General features: G+C 47.4%; 1 protein-coding gene across 1 annotated transcript; it reads right to left on the bottom strand.

The window, feature by feature from the left end:
- Positions 1-4,798: 4,798 nt before the first annotated feature.
- On the bottom strand, positions 4,799-18,433 carry ANKRD9 (ankyrin repeat domain 9). The gene is made up of 2 exons (XM_053283503.1): positions 17,995-18,433; positions 4,799-10,309 (listed from the first exon to the last, which is right to left on the bottom strand). The coding sequence occupies exon 2, from the start codon at positions 10,221-10,223 to the stop codon at positions 9,336-9,338; it is 888 nt and encodes a 295-aa protein (XP_053139478.1). The 5' UTR covers positions 10,224-10,309; positions 17,995-18,433; the 3' UTR covers positions 4,799-9,335.
- Between the last annotated feature and the right edge of the window lie 4,201 nt (positions 18,434-22,634).

The raw sequence follows: 22,634 nt of genomic DNA, 5'->3' as shown, positions 1-22,634 counted from the left end.
TAGCGCAATGGTGCTCTTGTGCAACTGTGCATACATTCCGTGGACAGCCAGACGGAATGGTGTGCAGAATGTCAGCCACTAATACTAACAACAACAACAGCTGAAACTCTCTGCAGCACCAAAAAAAAAAAAAAAAAGGAACACTTTTAAACTTCAGGAACCTGCCTCTGAGGGCTTTGTGGACCTCAGAGATAGATTCTCGGAGTTTAAAACTCCAGCTGGAGAAAGGAGAAAGCAGTGGGAAATCATGCCCGCCTCCCCCATTCTGCACCCGCTGGGGCTGTGGGGAGAGACTTTTTAGCAGTTAGGCTCCTGTCTCCACAGGGCTTCTTCTGTAGTCACAGCACTGTGGAGAATTTCAGCTAATAATAATTAATAAAATTAATGATGATGACGATAGAACCCAATGTATATCCATTGCTAAAGGGAAGCAGGGGACAACAATTGCTCCCATCTCCGCCTCTGGGTTTCCTGGCCTCTGTGAGCAGCAGAATACTCTACTTACAGGCCTGCTCAATTTAGCCCCCCCCCCATTGTTTTTTTAAAACTACAACTCCCATAATCCCCAGCCACAGTGGCCAACAGCCAGGGATTATGGGAATTGTAGGCCAACATCTGCAGGAGGGCCAAAGTAGAGCAGCCCTGTTCTACTAGGTGGATGTTTAGGTTCACAGGACTTTCCCCCCCCATTCGGTGTGGGCGGGGGCACAATTGCTGCAGGACTTTTTCACTGGTAGGAGGAAGGCTGTAAAGGCAACAGTCCTATAACCACTTCCCTGGGAGTAAGCCCCATTGAATTCAATAGGACTGGCTCAATGCAAGATGCAGCTGCCCCCTCTTGCGCCCCCCCATACCCAACATTGGTCTGATCCCGCAGGCTTTCTCTTATGCTCTTATACCCCTATGGGCAATAAGCCATGTTTTAATTACCTCCCCTTCCCCAAGAAGCCCTCTGTGCCACCTGAAAATATGTCCCTGAGGGCATTGCAGCTTCTTTTTAGGGGGAGAGGTTTAAAAAACCCCAAAACCACCCTCCCCCAGTGTACCAGAGCTGTTTGTCTGTCAGTGATGTTATTCTGATCCTTTCTCACAGCAGTGGCACCTCCTTAGTCAGGATGTCAGCCTGGGCATTCTTTATTACAGGCAAAAATCCGGACTTGATTATTTCCTCCTCCTCCTCCTCCTGCCTCTACTACAGCGTTTTTGAAATCCAACTTTGCTGCCTGGTCATTTGGCTGAAAGAGCAACCCCCAGTTGCTTCCTGGAGCATGGCAGCCCTTTCATAATAGACACTCTCTCTCTTTTGGTCAGCAGTCTCTGCAGATGGGTCACGAAGACGCCGGTGACTGAGCCACTAGGAGTACGGACCTCTATGAAAAGCCCTTCACAGGCACTCGGTCAAGACAGTAGGAGGGAACAAAATTGTTGTTTGTGAGGTAATACCATGTGACTGAACAGAAGGCCTCTTGTTCCAAGTGTTTTGCGGTCCAGTCCTTTCCACAGCCAGACAATCCAGGTTTTTAACAAAGAACTGAAACAGTAACTTCGTAGGTTCAGTTTTGTTTCTGCTTCTGCTGTGGTCAAGCCATTTGCAGCAAGGACAGACAGAAGGTAGATTAGGATTTATTGAAAGATAGCTAGGTGACATGTAGATCTGCAAGAGTCTGATTCCCAGTGTTTAACAACAGCACAGCGATACCTATGGCTGTGCTTGGTCCAGGCTTCTTCTTCTTCTTCTTCTTCTTCTTCTTCTTCTTCTTCTTCTTCTTCTTCTTCTTATTATTATTATTATTATTATTATTATTATTATTTTATTTATTTTACATTTTATATCCTGCTCTTCCTCCAAGGAGCCCAGAGCGGTGTACTACATACTTAAGTTTCTCCTCACAACAACCCTGTGAAGTAGGTTAGGCTTCAGTGGTAGTGGTATTTTGTTTTGTTCAGTTGTGTTTTTGCTTGTTTGCTCTGTTTTCCTTCCCTTCTTCTCAGGGTAGTGTTGCTATTTTGATTGTGTAAATCACATTTAAACTGTAATAAAATGTTAATACAAAACACACCCCTTTTTTGCCTCCATAAATTAAAGGTAAAGTGTGCCGTCAAGTCGATTTCGACTCCTGGCGCCCACCGAGCTCTGTGGTTTTCTTTGGTAGAATAAAGGGAGGGGTTTACCATTGCCTCCTCCTGTGCAGTAGGAGATGATGCCTTTCAGCATCTTCCTATATTGCTGCTGCCTGATATTGTACCAGCAGGGATTTGAACCAGCAACCTTCCGCTTGTTAGTCAAGCATTTCCCCTCTGTGCTACTTAAGGTGACCTCCATAAATTAGGCTGCTGAAATGAAGCAAGCTTAGTGGAGGTGGGGCCGGGGAGGGGGGGGAGAGAACCAGGAGTACGTTTTTGTTTTAACAGGCTGTGAGCTCAGCTCTGGCACCAAGAATAAATGGCTGTGCTGAGCATGTTTCCAGAGACGCCCTGTTCCTCACTTGATTATACCCCCTACCCGAGCTAACATTTTGCACCTTGCTCTGGTTAATGGACCTGGAGTTAAAAATCCCAGTGTAGATCCCACAAGCATGAAATTGTTTGTCCCTGATTTATGGCACAATGATTCATGTGTGACCTAACAAGGTCATGTAGGAAAATAGGCAAGAATAATTGAGGCAGGGTGAGAATCCAAAGGTTGAGGTAGAACAGGGCTGCTCAGCTTTGGCCCTCCTGCAGATGTTGCATAATCCCTGGCTATTGGCCACTGTGGCTGAGGATTATGGGAGTTGTAGTTCAACAACAGATGGAGGGCCTAAATTGAGCAGGCCTGAGTTAGAACATAAGGGCTAATGTGATGCACAGTGGTACAGAACCACTGCACACCCCATCAGGGCTGCTGCAAACTCATATGGTAGCCCCTATGCTGTACTAATACCCCTAGGGGACTTGAGGAGTTGGTGTCAACTTCTGGTGCACACAGAGCCCTGTGGTTGTCTTTGGTAGAATGCAGTTGGGGCTTACCATTGCCATCTCCCGCACAGTATGAAAGTATGACTTTGAGCATCTTCCTATATCGCTGCTGCCCGATATAGGTGTTTCCCATAGAATCTCGTTATTTGCAGAACAGGTTCTGCATATTCATGGGTGTCTAATTGACACTTATTTTCAGTATCTGCGGATATTAAGAGGTTAAAACCCACATATCCGCAATTCCTAGAGGACTAGAAGTGACCATGGAGGTAACTTCCAGTAGCCATTTTGTCTGCAGGAGCCCAGGAGCAGACAAGAGGAGCCATTTTGTGGCTCATTTCTTTTAAAAAATACATTTCCCCTGTGATTTTTCAGGGTTTTGGTGGACATTTCATGGATTTGGGAGGCACTCCTGAGCACATGGGAGCACGGTACAGTAAACAGTTTACATTATTTTTTTGCGACAGAAGGGGTGTGACAGAAGGGGTGCACTTGTTTTTAAAAGGTCAGGAACCCCTTCTGTAGAGAGAGGGCAGTTGAGCAATCAGCACTACCACAGTTTCTCCCATTTGCAACAATGAGATGAATTGCAGTAGCACTGATTATGCAACCATGCATTCTGTACAGCATTAGGGCAGCCTTATGAGTCTTCAGCAGCCCCAACATGATGTCTCCGTAGCACTGTATATAACACCAGCCAGGGTTTTAGATATATGTATGTTTGTTATATGTCAAGGCCAAGCCGCAATAGAAATTAGAACTCTGCAGTTTGTGAAAAAAAGCATAAAACTTAGTATAGACAAAGGGTACCCCATGAAACTCAAATTAAGAGCCAACTTGCATGTTCCATTAAGCCAGGCCTGCACTACTTTGGCTTTTCTGAAGATGCTGCACTACAACTCCCATGATGCCCGACTGTTGGTGGTGGAGGATGAGGAGGGTTGTAATACAAACACAGATGGAGGGCTGAAGTTGTGTAGCTCTGCATTAAACACATGTGTGGCCCTGGACTGGTTTTGTTTTCACCCTACTTCCCTTAAGAAAAGAAAGCTTTTGAGATCACCTCTCTCTCTCTCTCTCTCTCTCTCTCTCAGCTCTGGAATGCCTAGATGGTACTGTTGTAGGGACACCTCAACGGCATAGTTTGTGATAATGTGATAAGTTGGTAAACCTCAATTAGGATTATAGTGAAAGGAAAGTAGGCAAATTAGTTATTCCCAGAACTTCTTGTTAATTCCTAAATGTCAGCTTTGGGAGTGAAATCCAGATTGGGACCTTGGCAGGGGCAGAACCCCCACCTCCTATACATCTTCCAAGTTAGGATCAGGCCCCCTGCGGCTACTATTTTGGTACTTAATGTAATATGTAGTTTATCGCTATGACACAGAGGCATTCCTAAATATACTCAAAAGTAAGTCTCACTAAATTCACAGCTCTCTCAGTGTCAGTGCTTCCCTTCTGCAATTCTTTCTAGAGAGCAGAAGTTTGCTTTCATCAACTACTTTCTCTGGAAAATGGCAGATGATGATACTGCTTTGCAAGAAGTGGGTGGAACAAGTTAAAAGATCTTAATGTGTCACGTCTGAAGCATGAACTCAATTCAATAAAACAGAGACACAAACTTGCTTCAAACAAGGGTTCTGGAGTGCATGTGCAAGGAGGGTGATTCAGGGGAACGCCCCTCTCAGGTGATGGAAGGCTGCCTCAACAGTACATCAGGATGTCCTTTAGTGACGTCAGGGTGGATGTGCTCTATTGTTGAAGCAGGCCCTCTGTATGCTTAAGAAAATAATAGAATCCAATAAACCAACACTTAGGAGGAGCAGAATCCTCCACAGAATCATTGTGGGTGGTAATACCTGGCCCAAACTGTAATTTATTATTGGGGATACAGTCATCTCTCGCCAACCGCAAGGGTTCCGGGAAAACTTCATAGCTGGCGAGGCATTAAAACCAATGGGAAACGGGGTTAGGGGAATTGCAGTTGTGAAAAGACAGCAAAATACAGTTGAAAATGAAAAAATCAGTCCTGGACCCCTGAAAATCACCCTGAGCCCCGGAAATCACACACACACACACACACACACACACACACACCAAACAATCTCACCAAACCGTGGCTACTCAGGCCACGGGTGGCAAGACCAGCTACAATTTCCCAGTCGCGGATACTCAAAACCACGATTGGGAAACTTGCGGTTGGCAAGGGATGACTGTATAAGTTTCTCCAAAATGAGGGGACTGGTAAAAAGGAAATTGCAAAGAAAAGTCAAGAGGATCACATCTCTCCAGAAGTTGTGGAGATGATTTAAAACCACTGTGACAGAAGCTCAGCTAAAATGTATACTACAGAGTTGGAGAGTCCTATTCACAGAGTAGGTTCTACCAAGTCCATGAAGATGCCAGCATGCTTAGCGAGTAGAGTCAATGAAGCTTCAGAAGGTATGAAGGCTTCCTTTTGGAAATGGATGTCTTGACCAGATGTGGAGGACAAAAAGGAACACACTCTGGAAAAAGAAATGTAAGGTGACCAAGGAGGATACAAAATAAGAATTTGAGGGGGTATGGCTAAAAATGTCAAGGCAAACAATAGAAAACACATTTGAGTACTTAAGCAGGAAACCTGCCAGAGAGGTTGTTGAACTGCTAGATGAAAAGGGAGTGAAAAGGATGCTTAAGGAGCAGCAAAGCTGAATGAATGTTGTACATTTGCCTTCACTACAGAAGTTACACCTATATGATATATCTGCCCTATATTTGTAGTGAAGAGAGTCGTGCTGGACAGCTCACTGAAAGTGTCTATTCAGTGCGCAGCAGCAGTGAAAAAGGCAAATTCCATGCTAGGGATCATTAGGAAGGGGGTTGAAAATAAGAATGCTAGCATTATAATGCCCTTATACAAATCTATGGTGCGGCCACACCTGGAGTACTGCGTAAAGTTCTGGTCACTGTATCTTAAGGAGGACATTGCAGAAATGGGAAAGGTGCAGAAGAGGGCAACCAAGATGACCAGGGGCCTGGAGCACCTTCCTTATGAGGCAAGGCTACAGCATCTGGGGCTCTTTTGTATGGAAAAGAGGCAACAATGGGGAGACATGACAGAGGACTATAAAATTATGCATGGAGTAGAGAGAGTGGACAGAGAAGTATTTTTCTCCCTCTCTCTCAACACTAGAATCAGGGACCATTCCATGAAACTGAAGGTCAGGAGATTTAGGATGGACAGAAGTAAGTACCTCTTCACACAGTGCATAATTATTCTATAGACTTCTGTGACACTGGATGTGGTGATAGCCACTTGCTTGGATGTGGTGATGGCCACTTGCTTAAGGGGGGCTTAGACAAATTCATGGAGGACAGGCCTTTCAATGGCTACTACTGTGGTGGCTATAGGCCAGTCCTGCTCAACTTTGGCCCCCAGCTGTTTTTGGACTACTACAATTCCCATAATCCCCAGACATAGTGGCCAATAGCCAGGGATTAGGGGGGTTGTAGGCCAACATCTGCAGGAGAGCTAAAGTTGAGCAAGCCATCTCCATCCATCAGAGTTGAGCAGGCCATCTCCAGCCTCAGAGGCAAGAGGCCTCTAAATACCGGTTGCAAGGGAGCAATAGCAAGAGAGAAGGCAGGCCCTCACCTCTTGCCTGTGGGCTTCCCAGAGGCATCTGGTGGGCCACTGTGTGAAACAGGATGCTGGATTAGATGGGCCTTGGGCCTGATCCAGCAGGGCTGTTCTTATGTTCTATATAGCCTGGGCTGACCTTCTTAGGAAGGCAGCTTGCAATGAGTTGAATAGAGGTGATAAGAGATGATGTTCTATAGCAGGGGTTCCCAACAGAAGGTTCTTGAAGGGCTCCCAAAGAACATTATTTGCTCTTCATCTGGGGATTACTGGTTTGAAGCCAATGTGTCCACTGCAGAAGGGGAGGGAGGAGTGTGAAGACCTGCCTCTTCTGCTTCTGACTGGCTGGCTACATGCTGAAGCTCGGTGCACCCCTCCCCTCAGCCTGACTAGCAGGCTTCAGAAAATTAGCGCTGAGTACTCCCATTGAAATCAATGGAATATGTTTACTTGTTCCATTAATTTCAGTGGGAGTACTCCTGAGTAACTTAATCTGGATATAAACCAGAGACTGGAATAGCCTGTCTCATAGGTGCAACATTTAAATTTGTACATGTGTGTGTACAAACATTCTAAAAATCTCTATGGGGTACCTGAGCTGAAGGTTTGCAACAGAAGGGGTACACTTGTTTAAAAGGTTCAGGAAGCCCTGCTCTAGAGTATGACAACCAATTAAAAATTAACAGCTCACCAGGTCCAGACAGCATCCAGTTTCTAGAAGTCAAATGTGAAATTGCTGATCTTCTCACAAAAAATATGTAATTTGTCTCTAAAATCTCCCTCTGTACCAGAGGACTGGAAGGTAGCCATTGTAACAGGAATTTTTAAAAGGGTCCAGGAGGGACTGAAAAAATTATAGACTGATTAGTTTAACATCTGTCCGAGTAAACTGTTTGAAAGCATAGTTAAAGATAAAATTATAAAGCACTTAGAAGATAAGCCTTGTAGAAGGAGAATCTTAACTGTTGAACAGTCTCCCTCATACAGTGGTGGCCTCTTCTTTGAAGAGATTTTCAAAGAGAGCCTGGACAGCCATCTGTCAGGGAAGCCGTAACAGATTCCTGCACAGAGCAAGAGTTGCACAAGAAGACCTCTATGGTCCGTCCCAGCTCTATAATGCTACGATTCTATGACTCGGCATGGAATAAAGGAGGCAACGATAAGACCTGTCCCACTAACTTGAGTGATCTTGAATGTCAACAGGCATGTAGGCAGAGGTGGAATTCTCTGCCACAGGATGTGGTGATGGCCACTAGCTTGGATGGCTTTAAAAGGGTCTTCGACCAATTCATGGAGGGCAGGTCTATCAATGGCTACTAGGAACATAGGAATCTGCCATATATTGAGTCAGACCATTGGTCTATCTAGCTCAATATTGTCTTCACAGACTGGCAGTGACTTCTCCAAGGCTGCATGCATGAATCTCTCTCAGCCCTATCATGGAGATGCCAGGGAGGGAATTTGGAACCTTCTGTTCTTCCCAGAGCGGCTCCATCCCATGAGGGGAGTATCTTACAGTGCTCATACATCTAGTCTCCCATTCATATGTAACCAGAGCAGACCCTGCTTAGCTATAAGGGAACAAGTTATGCTTGCTACCACAAGACCAGCTCTCCTCTCACAGGTAGCCTACGATGGCTATAGGCCACCTCCAGCCTTAGAAGCAAGATGCCTCTAAATACCCAGTGTAGAGGAACAAAAGCAGGAGAGAGGGCATGCACAGACCTCTTGCCTGTGGGCTCCTCAGAGGCATCTGGTGGGTCACTGTGGGAATCAGGATGCTGGACCAGAGAGGCCTTGGGCCTGATCCAGCAGGGCTGTTCTTATGACACTGAGTATTTGGACTTTCAAAACTATTTTGACAGAGTTCCTCACTCAAGGCTCTTGAGTAGATTTAACAGTCATGGGATAAAGGAACAGATCTTCTTATAAGAGCATTCATCTCTCCCTCCACAGATTTCAAGTATGCTTAGTTTTCTCTGGAAAGTGCTAATATTCATATCAATGAAGGCTAAGTAAAAGCTCCTTCAATGGGAAATGGGATTATCTTGCAATATACTGGTATGTACAAAAGAAAAGAAACCAAGTGTACCAGTTATTTGATTAACCTATGTGCTATGAGATTACATAAATTCTACTCTAATTTTTTACTGTTTGGAAAGATTCCATGTTTCTGTTTAAAACTCTGTTAAAGCTCAATTACAAACAAACAAATGGAAAAAACCCCAACATACTAACCCAGATTATTTTTGCGAATGCTACAGGAAATCTCTGTAAGGTTGGTACTAACTCTGTGAGGTGCCAGTTTTTGTGTTTAAAACGTCTGGAAGAAGAGCCTAGATTGCACCAGGAAATGAGACTAGGTGCAGACTGCCACAGCTACTATCCTGTGTGATTTTTTGCAAAGTCTAAATGTCACTATTGACCTGCTCTGTTCATTCATTTGAGCCAGCCGACAATTCTGCACACCCAAGTCAGCCTTAAGACACGAAGATCATAAAACGAAAACTCTGTCTTTAAAAGGCACTGTGGGTATTCCACCCCCTGCCTGGATGACATTTAAATAAAACACAATGCCAAGTTCAGTCTTTTGAAAAAAAAAGGTTCTAATTAAAACAAGCACTCTCCCCCTCTCCCGCACAGTTTTTAATATTAAACGCATCAGTTTCCCACACAAACAGCCCAAACCTATCTTCGCCACACAAGCAGGAATTGCAGGGGAGGGGAGAGGGGCAGAGGTCTCTAGCACACATCCTTAATTTTTCAGTTTCAAGTCCAAAGGCTTCAGAAAGTGCGGCAAAGGCAGGCTGTCCAGGGCCTCTGGAAACTGGTCTGGTGAAATGGTCCCAATTAACACTTGCATGGATCGAACAAAGAGGGAAGATGGCGCTAGGCCCACCAGCCACTGGAACCGGTGCTTGCCTAAAAGGTGCTGCCATTGCTGTTGGTCATCCAACAGCTGCTGTTTCATTGCAAAATGGAAGCCTGGAGGTAGAAAGAGGAGCAGGGAGTCCAGGAGGAGGAGCTTGGCCCGCAGGCTGGCTGCCGGGCTCTCCCAGATCTGCTGCAGGAGGAGGTCCAAAGGTGTGTTGCCGGTGCAGTCGCTCAGGCAGGGCGATGCCCTGTGGCCCAGCAGCAAGAGCAGACATTCAGGCCTCGCCAGTTCACAAGCCACGTGAAGGGCAGTCTTGCCACCTTCCACACGGCTGCACCCTCTGCGGTCCAAATAGAGGACCCGCTCGCTTGCCGGGAAGTCTCTGATGGCCTTCAGGATCTCTAGGAGGATGTGGATGCGGTTATATCGGACAGCCATGGCCAAGTGGGGTGCGGATGAGTGGCAGCAGCTGAAGTGAAGGCTGGGGACAGCCAGGGCACTCTTGGGGAATTTGCTCAGAAGGTAATGGGCATAAGGCCGGTGGTTGTGCACCAGGGCATAGAGGAGGGCCTCGGAAGGGGAGTAGATGCTGACCTTGCCCCCTTCCTGCCAGTGGAAGGCCTCCATGAGCCGGATGTCCTCCAGGAGCCAGCTGGGCAGCTGGTCCCTCACCGCTTGGTAAAAGGCAAAGGAAGATTTCTTGCATTGCTTCTGGGATTGGGAGTTGTGGCCGCTGTAGCTGCTCAACCACTTGACGTTCCAGGGCATCGCTGAGGCTGGGTTTCAAGGAGGACTGCTTCCCTCTTGGCAACCAGAACGCTGCTTCATGAAGACCCGAGAGCGACGAGAATGTTCTAAAAGAGAAACAGTCAGAAATGTGAATTAGGCAACCCATTCAGCCATTTCTCCTTGGCACGGCTGTGTGTGGCTCATTCATAAAAATGTACAACGAGCCCTACAAGATCAGATCAAAGGTAAATCAAGTCCAGCATCCTGTTTCATACAATGGCCAACCATTTGACTGCAGGACGCACAGATGTAGGTCACAAAGGCAATAGCCCTCCTTTGCGGATATCCCTCACCGCCAGAAATTGGAAATTAATGGCATGCTGCTTCTGAACATGGAGGTTCCACTTAGCCATTAGGGCTAATAGCTGCTGATAGACCCAACCTCCCTTTATTTGCCTATTTCCTTTTTATAGCCACCTAAGCCAATGGGCTCTGCTACCTCTGGCAGCAGTGAACTGCACACATCAGGAGTTCTCAAACTTGGGTCTCCAAATGTTGGTGGACCACAATTCCCACCATCCCCAATCACAATGACCTGCTCATTGTGGCTGGGAATGCTAAGAGCTGTAGTCCCACAATATCCGTAGACCAATGTACCCTGTAACAGGGGTTCCCAGATCGTGTTGGCTACAACTCCCATAATCCCCAAGTGTAATGGCCTTTGGCTGGGGATGATGGGCATTTTAGTCAACAACGTAGAAAAATCCCTGTTACAGGAAACACTGCTGGGAGCTTTCCAGGCTAGACCCTGCAACGGGGCCAGGACACTTCTCGGAAGTTTGCTTCCACACTTCCTGCATCGGACAGCAGGGTGCCGTTCACATTTCTGATGCCGTGTTTCGAATTTAACTGCTGTGAAATGGAGCTACGACGTCGTACATCCGGCATGGAAAAGTTGCTGTTTTGTCGGATTGTTAGTTGCTGCGAGACTGCTCCCCCTTGCTGCTTCCCTTCCAAATGCCCTACTTGGACATGCCCGAATGGAGGCATTTTGCTGCTAGTGAGCAGCTAGTCTGGAAAGCACCCTGGAGACCCAAGTTTGAGAATCTCTGGCATCCATTAATTATGCCTTGTGTGAAGAAGTACTTCCTTTTGTCTCTCCCGCATCTACTGCCCATCAGTTTCAATGCATGATTCCAGATTCTAGTATGACGAGAGAAGAAGAAAAGTCTCCATATTCACTTCTTCCACACCAAGGACCATGATATAAATATCCACACACCTCCTCTCAAATACGTCTACTGCTGCCCCAGCTTTCTGAGCAAAACAAGAGCCTCATTGGGGTGGGGGTGAGGCTGTAGCTTAGTGGTAGAGCATCTGCTCAGCATGCAGAAGGACCCAGGTTCAATCTCAGGCATCTCCAAGTAGGGCTGAGAAAAATTTCTGCCTGAAGCCCTGGAGAGCTGCTGCCGGTCAGAGTAGGCAATACTGACTAAGATGGACCAACAGTCTGACTCAGTTGCTTCCTATCCTATCAGTCGGGGCTCAGCTTGGTCAGTTGGGCAACCAAGAACAGGAGCAGTGCCTCACGTGGCCCACTTAGATAACTGTTGTTTAACACACACACACACACACACACACCCCATGAAGGACAGACATTTCTCTCTGTTCCTTTCACCTTGTGTGTCTCCAGTTCTGACTTGCAGCACAATAGTTCACAATTAACTGCCTTTCTATGTTTCTATGTAAACTTTTGTTGAAAAGCGGTATATAAATGTTTGTTGTTGTTGTTGTTTCTTTCTGTTCCTTTTATTCCCCTGTTCCCCTGCTCACTGGGCAAAGAGGCACCTTTTACCGTGGTGATTCTCTTTATTTAGCAGGCGGAGAGTAACTGGCCCTATCCACCCCCAGCACAGGACCTCCAGTGACTGTTGCTGGTGTGTGTCTTATGTTTCTCTTAGATTGTGAGCCCTTTGGGGACAGGGAGCCATCTTATTTATTTGTTATTTCTCTTTGTAAACCGCCCTGAGCCATTTTTGGAAGGGCGGTATAGAAATCGAATTATTATTATTATTATTATTATTATTATTATTATTATTATTATTATTATTATTATTTCGGGCAGGGGCGAGCCAGTTGGACAAAATGAACCCCTTAAATCTGGCCCAAACTGAAACCATCTTCCCACAAGGCAGGTGAAATGGAAAATGGCAGGGCTAACTGTTCACGACTGGAGTCTAGCAACCTCCGTGTAACGATCTCTTTGCCGCTGCCCTTGAAGTCTCCTTGGATGTGATCAGGGGTCCGTCCAATATATGAAAAAAGAAAATGATTCATGGAATTGTGCTGGGCTTTTATTAACAAGGCTGTCTATGTCACCTTGCCAAAATGCTCCTGGGGATGGAATGCAAGGAATGGTTTGAGGTTCACTAGTTTGAGACCATGCTTGACATTGGGACAGAGATAAAGATTACAAGCTTTGGGCCTACAAAGGCAGATTAGATTTGTATTACTGGTTGATATTCCACTTTTCTCCAATAAACAGAAAGGTTTAGATCAGGGGCTCAGAGCACATTGCTTATGAGGCAAGGCTACAACACCTGGGGCTTTTTAGTTTAGAAAAAAGAAGACTGAGGGGAGACATTATAGAGATCTATAAAATCATACATGGTGTGGAGAAAAATGAGAGAGAATAAATTTTCTCCTTCTCGCATAGCACTAGAACCAGGGTTCATCACATGCAACTGATTGCCAAGAAATTTAGGAGCAACAAAAGGAAGTACTTTTTCACACAATGCATAATTAACCTATGGAACTCTCTTCCACAAGATGTGGTGACAGCTCAGCCTGGATGGCTTTAAGAGGAGTTTAGATAAATTCAAGGAGGACAGGTCTATCAATGGCTTCTAGTCTGAAGGCTATAGGCCACCTCCAGCCGCAGAGGCAGGATGCCTCTAAATACTAGTTGCAGGGGAGTAGCAGTATGCCTTCACCTCTTGGTGAAGAGGGCATGGCTTCACCTCTTGCCTGTAGGCTTCTCAGAGGCATCAGGTGGGCCACTGTGTGAAGCAGGATGCTGGAGTAGAAGGGCTTTGGGCCTGATCCAGCAGGGCTGTTCTTACGTTCTAAAGGTGCCTTGCCAGGTCATTGGTCCATCTAGCTCAGTACCATCTATGCTAGGGCTGCACAACTTCGGCACTCCAGTTGCTGTTGGACTACAACTCCCATCATTCCCAGTGAGAGGGGCCAATAGTCAGGAATAACTAACCCCTGCTAACTTGGCAAAGAGGCACCTTTTAATGTGGTGATTCTCTTTATTGAGCAGGGGGAGAGTAACTGGCCCTCTCCACCCCCAGCACAGGACCTCCAGTTTCTTTTTAGATTGTGAGCCCTTTGGGGACAGGAATCCATGTTATTTATTTATTATTTCTCTGTGTAAACTGCCCTGAGCCATTTTTGGAAGGGTGGTATAGAAATTGAACAAACAACAACAACAACAACAACAGTGAGAGTTGTAGTCCAACAACAGCAGAAGCTGTGCAGCCCTGGTTTATGTGAGTGGCAGCAGCACCCCAGGGTGCTTCAGATGGGTCTTTCCCAGCCCTACCTGGGAATGCAAGACTTGAACCTGGGACTTTCTGTATGCAAAGCAGATGCTCTTCCCCTGAGCTACAGTCCTTCCCCAAAATCATACTCGGGCAGCTTATCGTACATAAAAGTAAACCAACACAAATCTAAAATGTAAAAATGAAGTATTATAGACACTGGCTGACATCCAGACTAAGTTAACTGCTGGGTAAAGTAAGAGTAAAGTTGTGCCGCATCGCGTTGTCCTTTAGAGTAGCTTGTCCTAAGCAGCACAGTTGAGCAACTTCGTCTGGATGGCAGCCACTGAAACCAACACCACTACCACCACCACAGCCATGGCATCAAAATGCCACCCTCAGCAAAAAGTCACCAAACCCAGAAATGGAGGCAAAACATGAATGATAGTTGCAGTTATTTTATCAAGAACCTCCAGAGATTTAACAAGCGTGAGCGTAGTCTGTCATTATTTATTTATTTATTTATTTATTTATTTGATTTATATACTGCCCTTCCAAAATGGCTCAGGGCGGTTTACAATTAAAACAAACTTATAAAACAATGAAAAGCTAAAACAAATTAAAAACAATAAAACAACAACTAACGATTTAAAAACATTTTAAAACAAAAATTAAACATTGCCCCCAGACCCCAGCTCAAGAAAACACGCAGACTTAGTATGGAAGAAAAGGGCCACAACTTTGTTAACTATTACACAAGGCATGGCAGACTGGAACACCAGGTGATTAATCACCCTTAGAGAACAGTGCGGGCCAATAGAAGCAGGTCAGAACTCTGAAATCCTACCCAGCGCCCTACTGGGCGACACACCCTGGCTCGGGAATGGGCAGGTACACTCCACCCAATTCCTTCAAAGCCGACCCCCCCCCTTCTGTAAGAGAGGATCTGGATACTTCTAGGCATTCGTCCACCCCGGACCGCACAGCCCAAAGGTTGGAGAAGTCCTGAAGCAGGGTTCATGGCAATCATTCTCCCCGTGCCACACAGGCTACAAAGGAGCGATTAACCAATCACCCTTTTTACATATCCAAGGGTGCTCACCGATGTTCTAACCCTCAAATTACCACCCCGCCTGCACTGTTCCTGCCATTGTGGCTGACCTAACTCTAACTACGCACCCAGGACACAGAACGGAGTAGGCGAAAAAAACCCCAACAGTGGCCAATGTGTTGGGAGCAAAAAATTCCTACTCGGCCCCTTCAGGCGGCCAGTCGCTAGACCCGCTCTGTACCGGGGAGGGAGGGAAGGGAGAGCTCCTTCTCCTGTGATTGCCTGGTCCCAACTGAAGAGAGAATGGAGAATGAATGGAGAATGGGGCGGGGATCGGCCAATCCTGGCCGAAACCCCGCCCCTTGACCAAAAGGGGCAAACGGAACCCTTCCTGGTCTTCGTGCAGGACAGGCTGGGACAAACTCCCTCCCATCTGCACAAGGCCGGGGGGGGGGTGTTAAGTAATTAAAAACCCTAAATCAAATTAAAAATTAAAAATTAAAAAAAATTTTTAAAGCCCTGAAAGGCCAGGCCAAACAAATATGTTTTAAGGGCCCTCCTGAAGGCCAACAGAGAACTTGAATTAAGGATTTCCGCAGGGAGCGCATTCCACAGCTCCGGAGCAACCATAGAGAAGGCCCGCCTCCGAGTCGCCACCAGACGAGCCGGTGGCAACTGGAGACGAACCTCCTCAGATGACCTTAATGTGCGGTGGGAATCGTGCAGAAGAAGGCGCTCTCCAAGATAACTTCATGAACTGCTTCCTGTACATATCAGAGACTCAGGTTTTGTGTAGCCCTTAAACTCAAACCAGCTGCAAAGTCGCCCCACTCCTCCAGTACCCTGGCCTGTGTAACACATGCAGCTCTGTGCCTTGCCTTGTATATACAGTTTGGTATCCATTAAGACCCCTGAATGACCTTCTGAGATTGTGGTAGCAAGCATGAATTGTCCCCTTTGCTAAGCAGGGTCCACCCTCGTTTGCATTTGAATGGCAGACTACACGTGTAAGCACTGTAAGATGTGATCTTCAGGGGATGGGGCTGCCCTGCCATGTTGGCATGCAGAAGGTCCCAGGTTCCAAGTTCCCTCCCTGGCAGCATCTCCACGATAGGGCTGAGAGAGATTCCTGCCTGCGACCTCGGAGAAGCCACTGCCAGTCTGTGAAGACAATCCTGAGCTAGATGGACCCATGGCCCAACTCAGCAAAAGGCAGCTTCCTGTGTTTCTAAAAGCACAACATGGCAGCTTTTGAAATGTCCCCATGTCCTTTGAGTTGGTCTCTCAAAGCACACGGTTATCCTTGTTGTTTTCCTTTCGAGGTGCCTGTGATGGATGGACTCTGCCAGGCCAGCCAATGCACCTTTGGCTTGCCATTTAGACCTGGAGAAGAGCTGCAAGGTAGGGGTTGCTCAGTTCGGGGAGGCTGCCTGTGAAAAGACTGAGTGAGAACAAACTTGTGTGTGTCCCCCACAGCCAAGGATTGTGCAAAGGGATCAAGGGAGGAGAGCTGGTCTTGTGGTAGCAAGCATGACTTGTCCCCTTAGCTAAGCAGGGTCTGCCCTGGTTGCATATGAAAGGGAGACTAGAATTGTGAGCACTGTAAGATATTCCCCTCAGGGGATGGGGCCGCTCTGGGAAGAGCAGAAGGTTCCAAGTCCCCTCCCTGGCAGCATCTCCAAGATAGGGCTGAGAGAGATTCCTGCCTGCAACCTTGGAGAAGTCACTGCCAGTCCGTGTAGACAATACTGAGCTAGATAGACCAAACGTCTTACTCGGTATATGGCAGCTTCCTATGTTTCCTAAGTTGGCGCATCTGTGGCAAGAGTGTCAGCCCACATGACCATGTTGGCATACTGGCTGAGTGTCCCATGCACAATGTCCCATGCACAATGCCACATGCAAGACAGTGGCTGTGGGGTGGTGCTTCCATCATGTGCCTGGCTTACCCTGCAAATCACACCTACTGCTCCACCACTCTGTGCTGTTTGGGTAGTATAGCACTGTGGTGCTGCAGCAGACCCAGCATGTGAGTTGTGCACTGGTTTTGGTCATCACAACCTTGTTTAATTCACCCCTGAATTCTGCAAGGATTTACTCTCAATGTGCCAGTTTGGCAGTATGGAAACTGCCTTCTACCGAGTCAGACCATTGGTCCATCTAGCTCAGGGTTGTCTACACAGACTGGCAGCGGCTTCTCCAAGGTTGCAGGCAGGTGTCTCTCTCAGAGCTATCTGGAGTTGCTGCCAGGGAGGGAACTTGGAACCTTCTGCATGCAAGTATGCAGATGCTCTGCTCCTGAGCTAAGAGCAATATCTTACAGGGCTCACATGTAGTCTCCCATTCAAATGCAAATCAGGGCAGACCCTGCTTAGCATCAGGACAATTCATGCTTGCAATTCTTGAACTGGATCAAGGCGTGTCCAGTATTCTGCAAGTCTCTCAGCCAATATATGACCACAGAGACCCGTTTGCCCTTCCAGTTCCCTATTCTTTCTTTCTTCTTGTAGGCCCCAGTTCTAAACCCTGCCCGCCTGCCTCCCCAGCCATCTCCCGTCCTGGCTGCCAGCTCTACCGGATAATTAGTTTCACCCTTTCGACATATCCCTAACACGTCCTTCAGGCCAAATTTCTCAATACCCGCCACCACCGACAGCTCCAACGCTCTCCCTTGCCACCTCCTCACCCTTGGGGAATCTTCTCCCGTCGTCCCGTCAAAAGGCAAAAGATCTCCCAAGATGCCGCTTCCCCTAAGGCAAGGACGGCCTCATCTTAAAGGGAAGAAGGACCCTTATCCCAGCGCAGCGCTTCCCAGCAGCACAGACCCGAGGGGACGGCTCTTATTTCAGAACGGGCTCTGCAGCTGGAGAACAATCCCTCTTTCTTCCTGAATCTGCCTTTTTTCTTTTCTTTTCTTTTCCCTGTTGAAGACACCCTGCGCTCTGGCAGGCAAGCCTCTTTCCCGACCCCTCCTCCCTCGCCTTCCTCCTCTTCCCAAGATCTCCATCTTCTCCCTTCCTCACACGCCCCAGATCCCCTCCTCCTCCTCCTCTCACCTCCCGTGTCTCCTCCACCCCAGATCTCACATACCCTCCTGCTTCTAAGAGACCTGATCGCCAAGGCTTGGTTGTTTTTTTGTGGGGGGCGGGGATCCAGCGACCCCGGGTAAAGCCAAGCCAAGCAGGACGGGAGGCAGGACGAGGACCCTCCTTACCTCTCTGCTGCAAGCCAGGCAGCCTCGAACTTGAGTGGCGGCGGCGGCGGCGGGGTCAGCGGGGCTTCCTTTCGTGCGTGGAATCTGGGGCTCGCCTGCGCTGGCTCCTCCCCAAGCCGGCTCCTTGTAGTCGGCTGTCGCTGCAATGAATGAGCCGCCTCTCGCTCTTCCCCACCCTCCGGAGTCCAGCAGCAGCAACAGCCTCTTCCCGCCCCCGGGCGCTCCTCCGCCGACTGGGCTCTCCTCCCTCTGCGGAATGACTGATGCTGCCTGCCGCTGTGACGGTCCGCACCCGCTGGATCGCCGCGCCTTCCCAAAGCGAGAGCGAAGAGGGCAGCCGCAGTCCCGTTCCTCCTCCAGCAGCAGCAGCAGCCAAACCTCAGCCGCCTGCTCTAGCCCCTTTTATCCCCTCCCCACTCCAGCCTGGTGAAGGTCGGTCAGGACCGGGGAACTGTCCAGCGCCTCCTGATTGGTGGCAGCCAGGGCTCCCCCAGCTTCCCATTGGCTGGCGCAGGGGCCCTGCAACTATTGTTTGCGTCAGCCGGAGGCAAAGTTCCAAAAAACTTGCCTGGGCTGTTTGGTTTAAGTGTGTCTTGTGTGCGCGCGCGTGTGCCGTGGAGACCACAAGAGGAGGAGGGGAGGAGGAGGAGGAAGGAAAGCGGCGAATGTGTGGAGCTGGCTGGCCTGAGGGAATCCCTCTCTCTCTCTCTCTCTCTCTCTCTCTCTTCCTCCCTGCCGCAGCCCAGAGGCGGCACAACCGAACTTTTTTCTTCCCCACCACCCCTGCGCTTCCACCTTTCTCCAATCCCCTCCCCTCCAGCGCTCCCTTGGAATGGGACTAGGCAAGGGCATTTGCACGATTGCAAGTGTATCCAGCGGTTTTACTTTAAAAACGGAAAATACGCACGGGGAATTAGTGGTCACCCTCGCCACGCTGTAAATATCGCTCCCGACGTGCCCTTCTGGAAGATCAGGGGAATGGAGTTTGAGTTCTGTACCCACAGAGACGTTCAAGGTGCCCTTGGCTGGTGGGGAGAGATCGGCTGTTCTGCAAATCCTGCGCGAGCGTGGCGTGTTGTGTCTGAAGAAGTGAAATGTTTTGAATCTAGAGCTTGTCCCCGGAGCCGTCTGTTGTCGGAACAATGATTAGGCTGCACAGCAGACGTCTGGGCCCCACTCACAAGAGAAGCTGACGTTTGTGTGTGTCGGTATCACGACTGTGTGTGTGTGAGTCTGTGAGAGAGAGAGAGATCAGAGGTGGGGGAAAGAGAAGGGGATTGTGTTAGGGTTTCCATTATCAGAAAGCTGAAGGTAAACCTAGATGTCTTGGCCCAGTTATGAGAAGGTAAGACACAGGTTTTTGATGCTGCATCTTTGTAAAATTGATCATTGGTCCCTTTAGCAAAGAACTGTTAGAATTTTTTTTAACAGTTCCTCTAATAAAAATAGGCAAATAAATGAAAAATAAATAAATAAATGGCCTCTTTTTCTTTTGTCTGTCCATGGCTGCTAGTCTTTTGTGGCTACAAGCTACCTCCAGGTTCAGAGGCAGGATGCCTCTGAATACCAGTTGCTGGGGGAGCAGAAGGGGCGTGCCTGCATCTCCTGCTCCTGGGCCTCCCAGGGCCATCTGGTGGTGGGCCACTGTGGGAAACAGAACGCGGAACTAGATAGGCCATGAGCCTGATTCGGCAAGGCTCTTCTTCTGGTGATGATGATAATGTTGTTAATTATAATGATGATGATGATGATGAATATATTGTGTTTTTCAACAAAAAGTTCACAAAGTATTCTATGCAGCAAAAGCACTTTAGAGCATTGAAAGTGCTGTACATACATACATTATTTCAATGGTTTGTATTCTTATCTTCATATTGCATATGGAGCTTTGTACTGAGGCTGAGAGATAAAGGCCACTTAGTTTATGGCAGGCACGAGATTTGAACTCTCCTCTACTTAGTCACTATGCAACACAGAGTCATAGATGTAGTACATAAACCAACAGTCAGTGTTTCCCCTTAACACCAGCAGTGAGTGCCTTTGATCCCTCTGTCGTCCCTCCTCTTAGTTACTTATCAGTCGCGGTGCCAACCAAACTGTGGCCTGGGTCTGGCCCTGCTCGGCGGCCGCCTCCACATATGCCTCTGTGTGTGTGTGATGTCATATGATGGGGGTGTGGCTTGGGCTCCAGGGGAGCCCAGAGTGAACTCCCCCCTCCCTCCCGGGCTACCAAGAGCCCAAGTAAACTCTCCACCTGTTATTTCAGTGGCAGCTGCCTGATAGGATGTTCCCCCCTTTCTCTCCCTGATGTCACACGCAAAGGGGGTGTGGCCTGGGGTGCCGAGAGCCCGAGTGAGCTCTCAGCTTGTCATTTCAGGCAGCGCCGGCTGCCCGATATGACGTTTCCCCCTATCTCTCCCTCCAGGGAGAGAAAGGGGAAAACGTCCTGTCAGGCAGCCGGTGATGCCTGAAATAACTGACGGAGAGTTTGCCCTGGCTCTCAGCAGCCCGGGCATGGGAGGGGGGAGTTCGCTCTGGGCTCCTCTGGAGTCCGAGCCACAGGGCTTCGGCGGCCCTTTTCATTGGTGGCCTGGGTTCTTTGAACCTGTTGGCACATTAGTGGCTACGCCTTTGTTGCTTATATACTAGGCTTAAAAGCCCCCGACATTGTAGCCTTGCCTCATAAGGAAGGTGCTCTAGGTCTAGACAGACTGCGCAGTGTGCCACCCATCAAAGAAGGATGTTCACAGGCTGCTTGCAAGCCAGCCCAAGGGAGATGTGCATGTACTGCTTCCAAGCCAGCCATCAGCCCATCCTTGCTGCTTGCAGAGGCGGGGGATGCTCCATGCCTCCTAAGTTGTGTATAATTGCTGGTGGGACCAACTCCCACCATTCCCAATTGGAGCAAAGCTTAGGAGGCACTAGAGTAGCCCCTCTTTCAGCCAGCAGCAAGGATGGGCTGTTGGCTGGCTTAGAAGCCGTACATGCACATTTCCCTTGGGTGGGCAGCACACTGCAGAGTTTGCCAACCAATAACAATAACAATACAAAAATGAAGTAGCAGTAGTATGGATTATCCCCAAAGGGATTTTGGTGGTCACTGACTACTGGCTGAGACATCCAGATCTAACACTGCACCGGCGCTATGGGGAAGGGGTGATTTTTACTGATATTTTTTGGATTGGCAAAATTCTCACAGTGCTGACACAGTGTTAGTCTGGAAGACTGTCATGGTTCTGATTTCCATAACTGAAACTTCTTTTAGAATTGCCACCATGATATTTACTTATCACTGGCAGAGAGAAAGTAATTAAAGCATTAATTGTTTTAATTATAAAACAATTCAATTATGTACACTCTGACTTCCCATTTGCCATGAGAATCCCTGTTTTCTGGTATCTGTCCCTGGTGAATTACTGTTCCCATTTTGCCTTTGGAACAGATATTGGGGATCCTTTATACATTAATATTTCTTATTTTTTCAGACAGGAGGAACAATTTTAATAATCATACATTAAGACGAAGAACAAAAAGTGATAAATTTTTCATTCTCCAACATAATAAAATATTCCCCTCTCTCAGCTTTATATAGTATATAAATCACATTCCTCAGAACCTTCCCCACTTTAAACAAACTTAAAGCAATTTTTTTCCAAAGGTTCTAGAAAGACAATCACTCTTGACCACTATTTGCTACAAAGACATCTTTCACAATGCATACAATTCCAGGAATGCCTTCCAAATTCAAAATTACCTGGAAGTTGGTGTGAATAAAATAAGTTATTTTCTCACAAGCACCCAAAAGCAATAAATCAGAAATCCACTGTTCTGCCTCAGGAGTGTCTTTAACTTTCCATTTTTCAGGTATAAGGCACTTAGCCAGAAATAGTGCCCTCAACCACCATAGTTCCTTTCCTCTGGATAAATTCCAGTCTCTTGGAATAAATCCAAGCTGGAAATTCAAAAGTAGAACCCAGTACTAATGACATTCTTTCAAAGACTTCCAGCAGCAAATATTAACAAACTTACAGCCCCATAAAAGATACTTATCATGTGGATACTTTTAAAATAAATAGTCTGTGCTCATGAGCAATATATTTGCCATGCTTCAAGTTCCTGTTCTTTCCCCTCTCAATTGTAAGGTACCATCACTTGACTGTAGACTAGTGCATATACATGCACACACATGAACACTAAGGAACCATGTCATGCATAATCCACCGTCAGGATCAGGAAGTGACTTTTGATGTGCAAAGAAGAGTGTTATATATAATTGTACAAGAAGGTCCCTATTTTAACCTCTGAAATGTTGTAGGGTGGGTATGAGTCCCTGCTGTGTATTTTCTTCAGTGCCCAAATTATCCCCTCTTCTAATTATATTTTCCTGCTGCAGATTGAAATGCTGTCAGTAAAAATAAACAACCTAGAACCGTGGACCTGACAGCTCAGAGGGAGCATGTTGTTGTTGCTGTTATTGTGGCTTTATATTTTAGAGTTCCACTGAGTGATTTTATTTCAGTAAAGTCATAGTGGGGTGTGTGTGTGTGTGTGTGCGCACACACATGTGCATTTTTCTTGATAAATCACTTCTCAGTTTAAAAAAATGCACAAAGCTGTATGCAAAAATTGAAAAAACAAAT

Source organism: Hemicordylus capensis, chromosome 1 (genome assembly GCF_027244095.1).
Source record: "Hemicordylus capensis ecotype Gifberg chromosome 1, rHemCap1.1.pri, whole genome shotgun sequence".
Classification (NCBI taxonomy): domain Eukaryota; kingdom Metazoa; phylum Chordata; class Lepidosauria; order Squamata; family Cordylidae; genus Hemicordylus; species Hemicordylus capensis.
This window is presented reverse-complemented; position numbering and strand designations above follow the sequence as displayed.

What these genes read in the sequence shown, in the direction of transcription:
- ANKRD9 (XM_053283503.1), bottom strand. Translation starts at nt 10,223, where the DNA reads ATGCCCTGGAACGTCAAGTGGTTGAGCAGCTACAGCGGCCACAACTCC.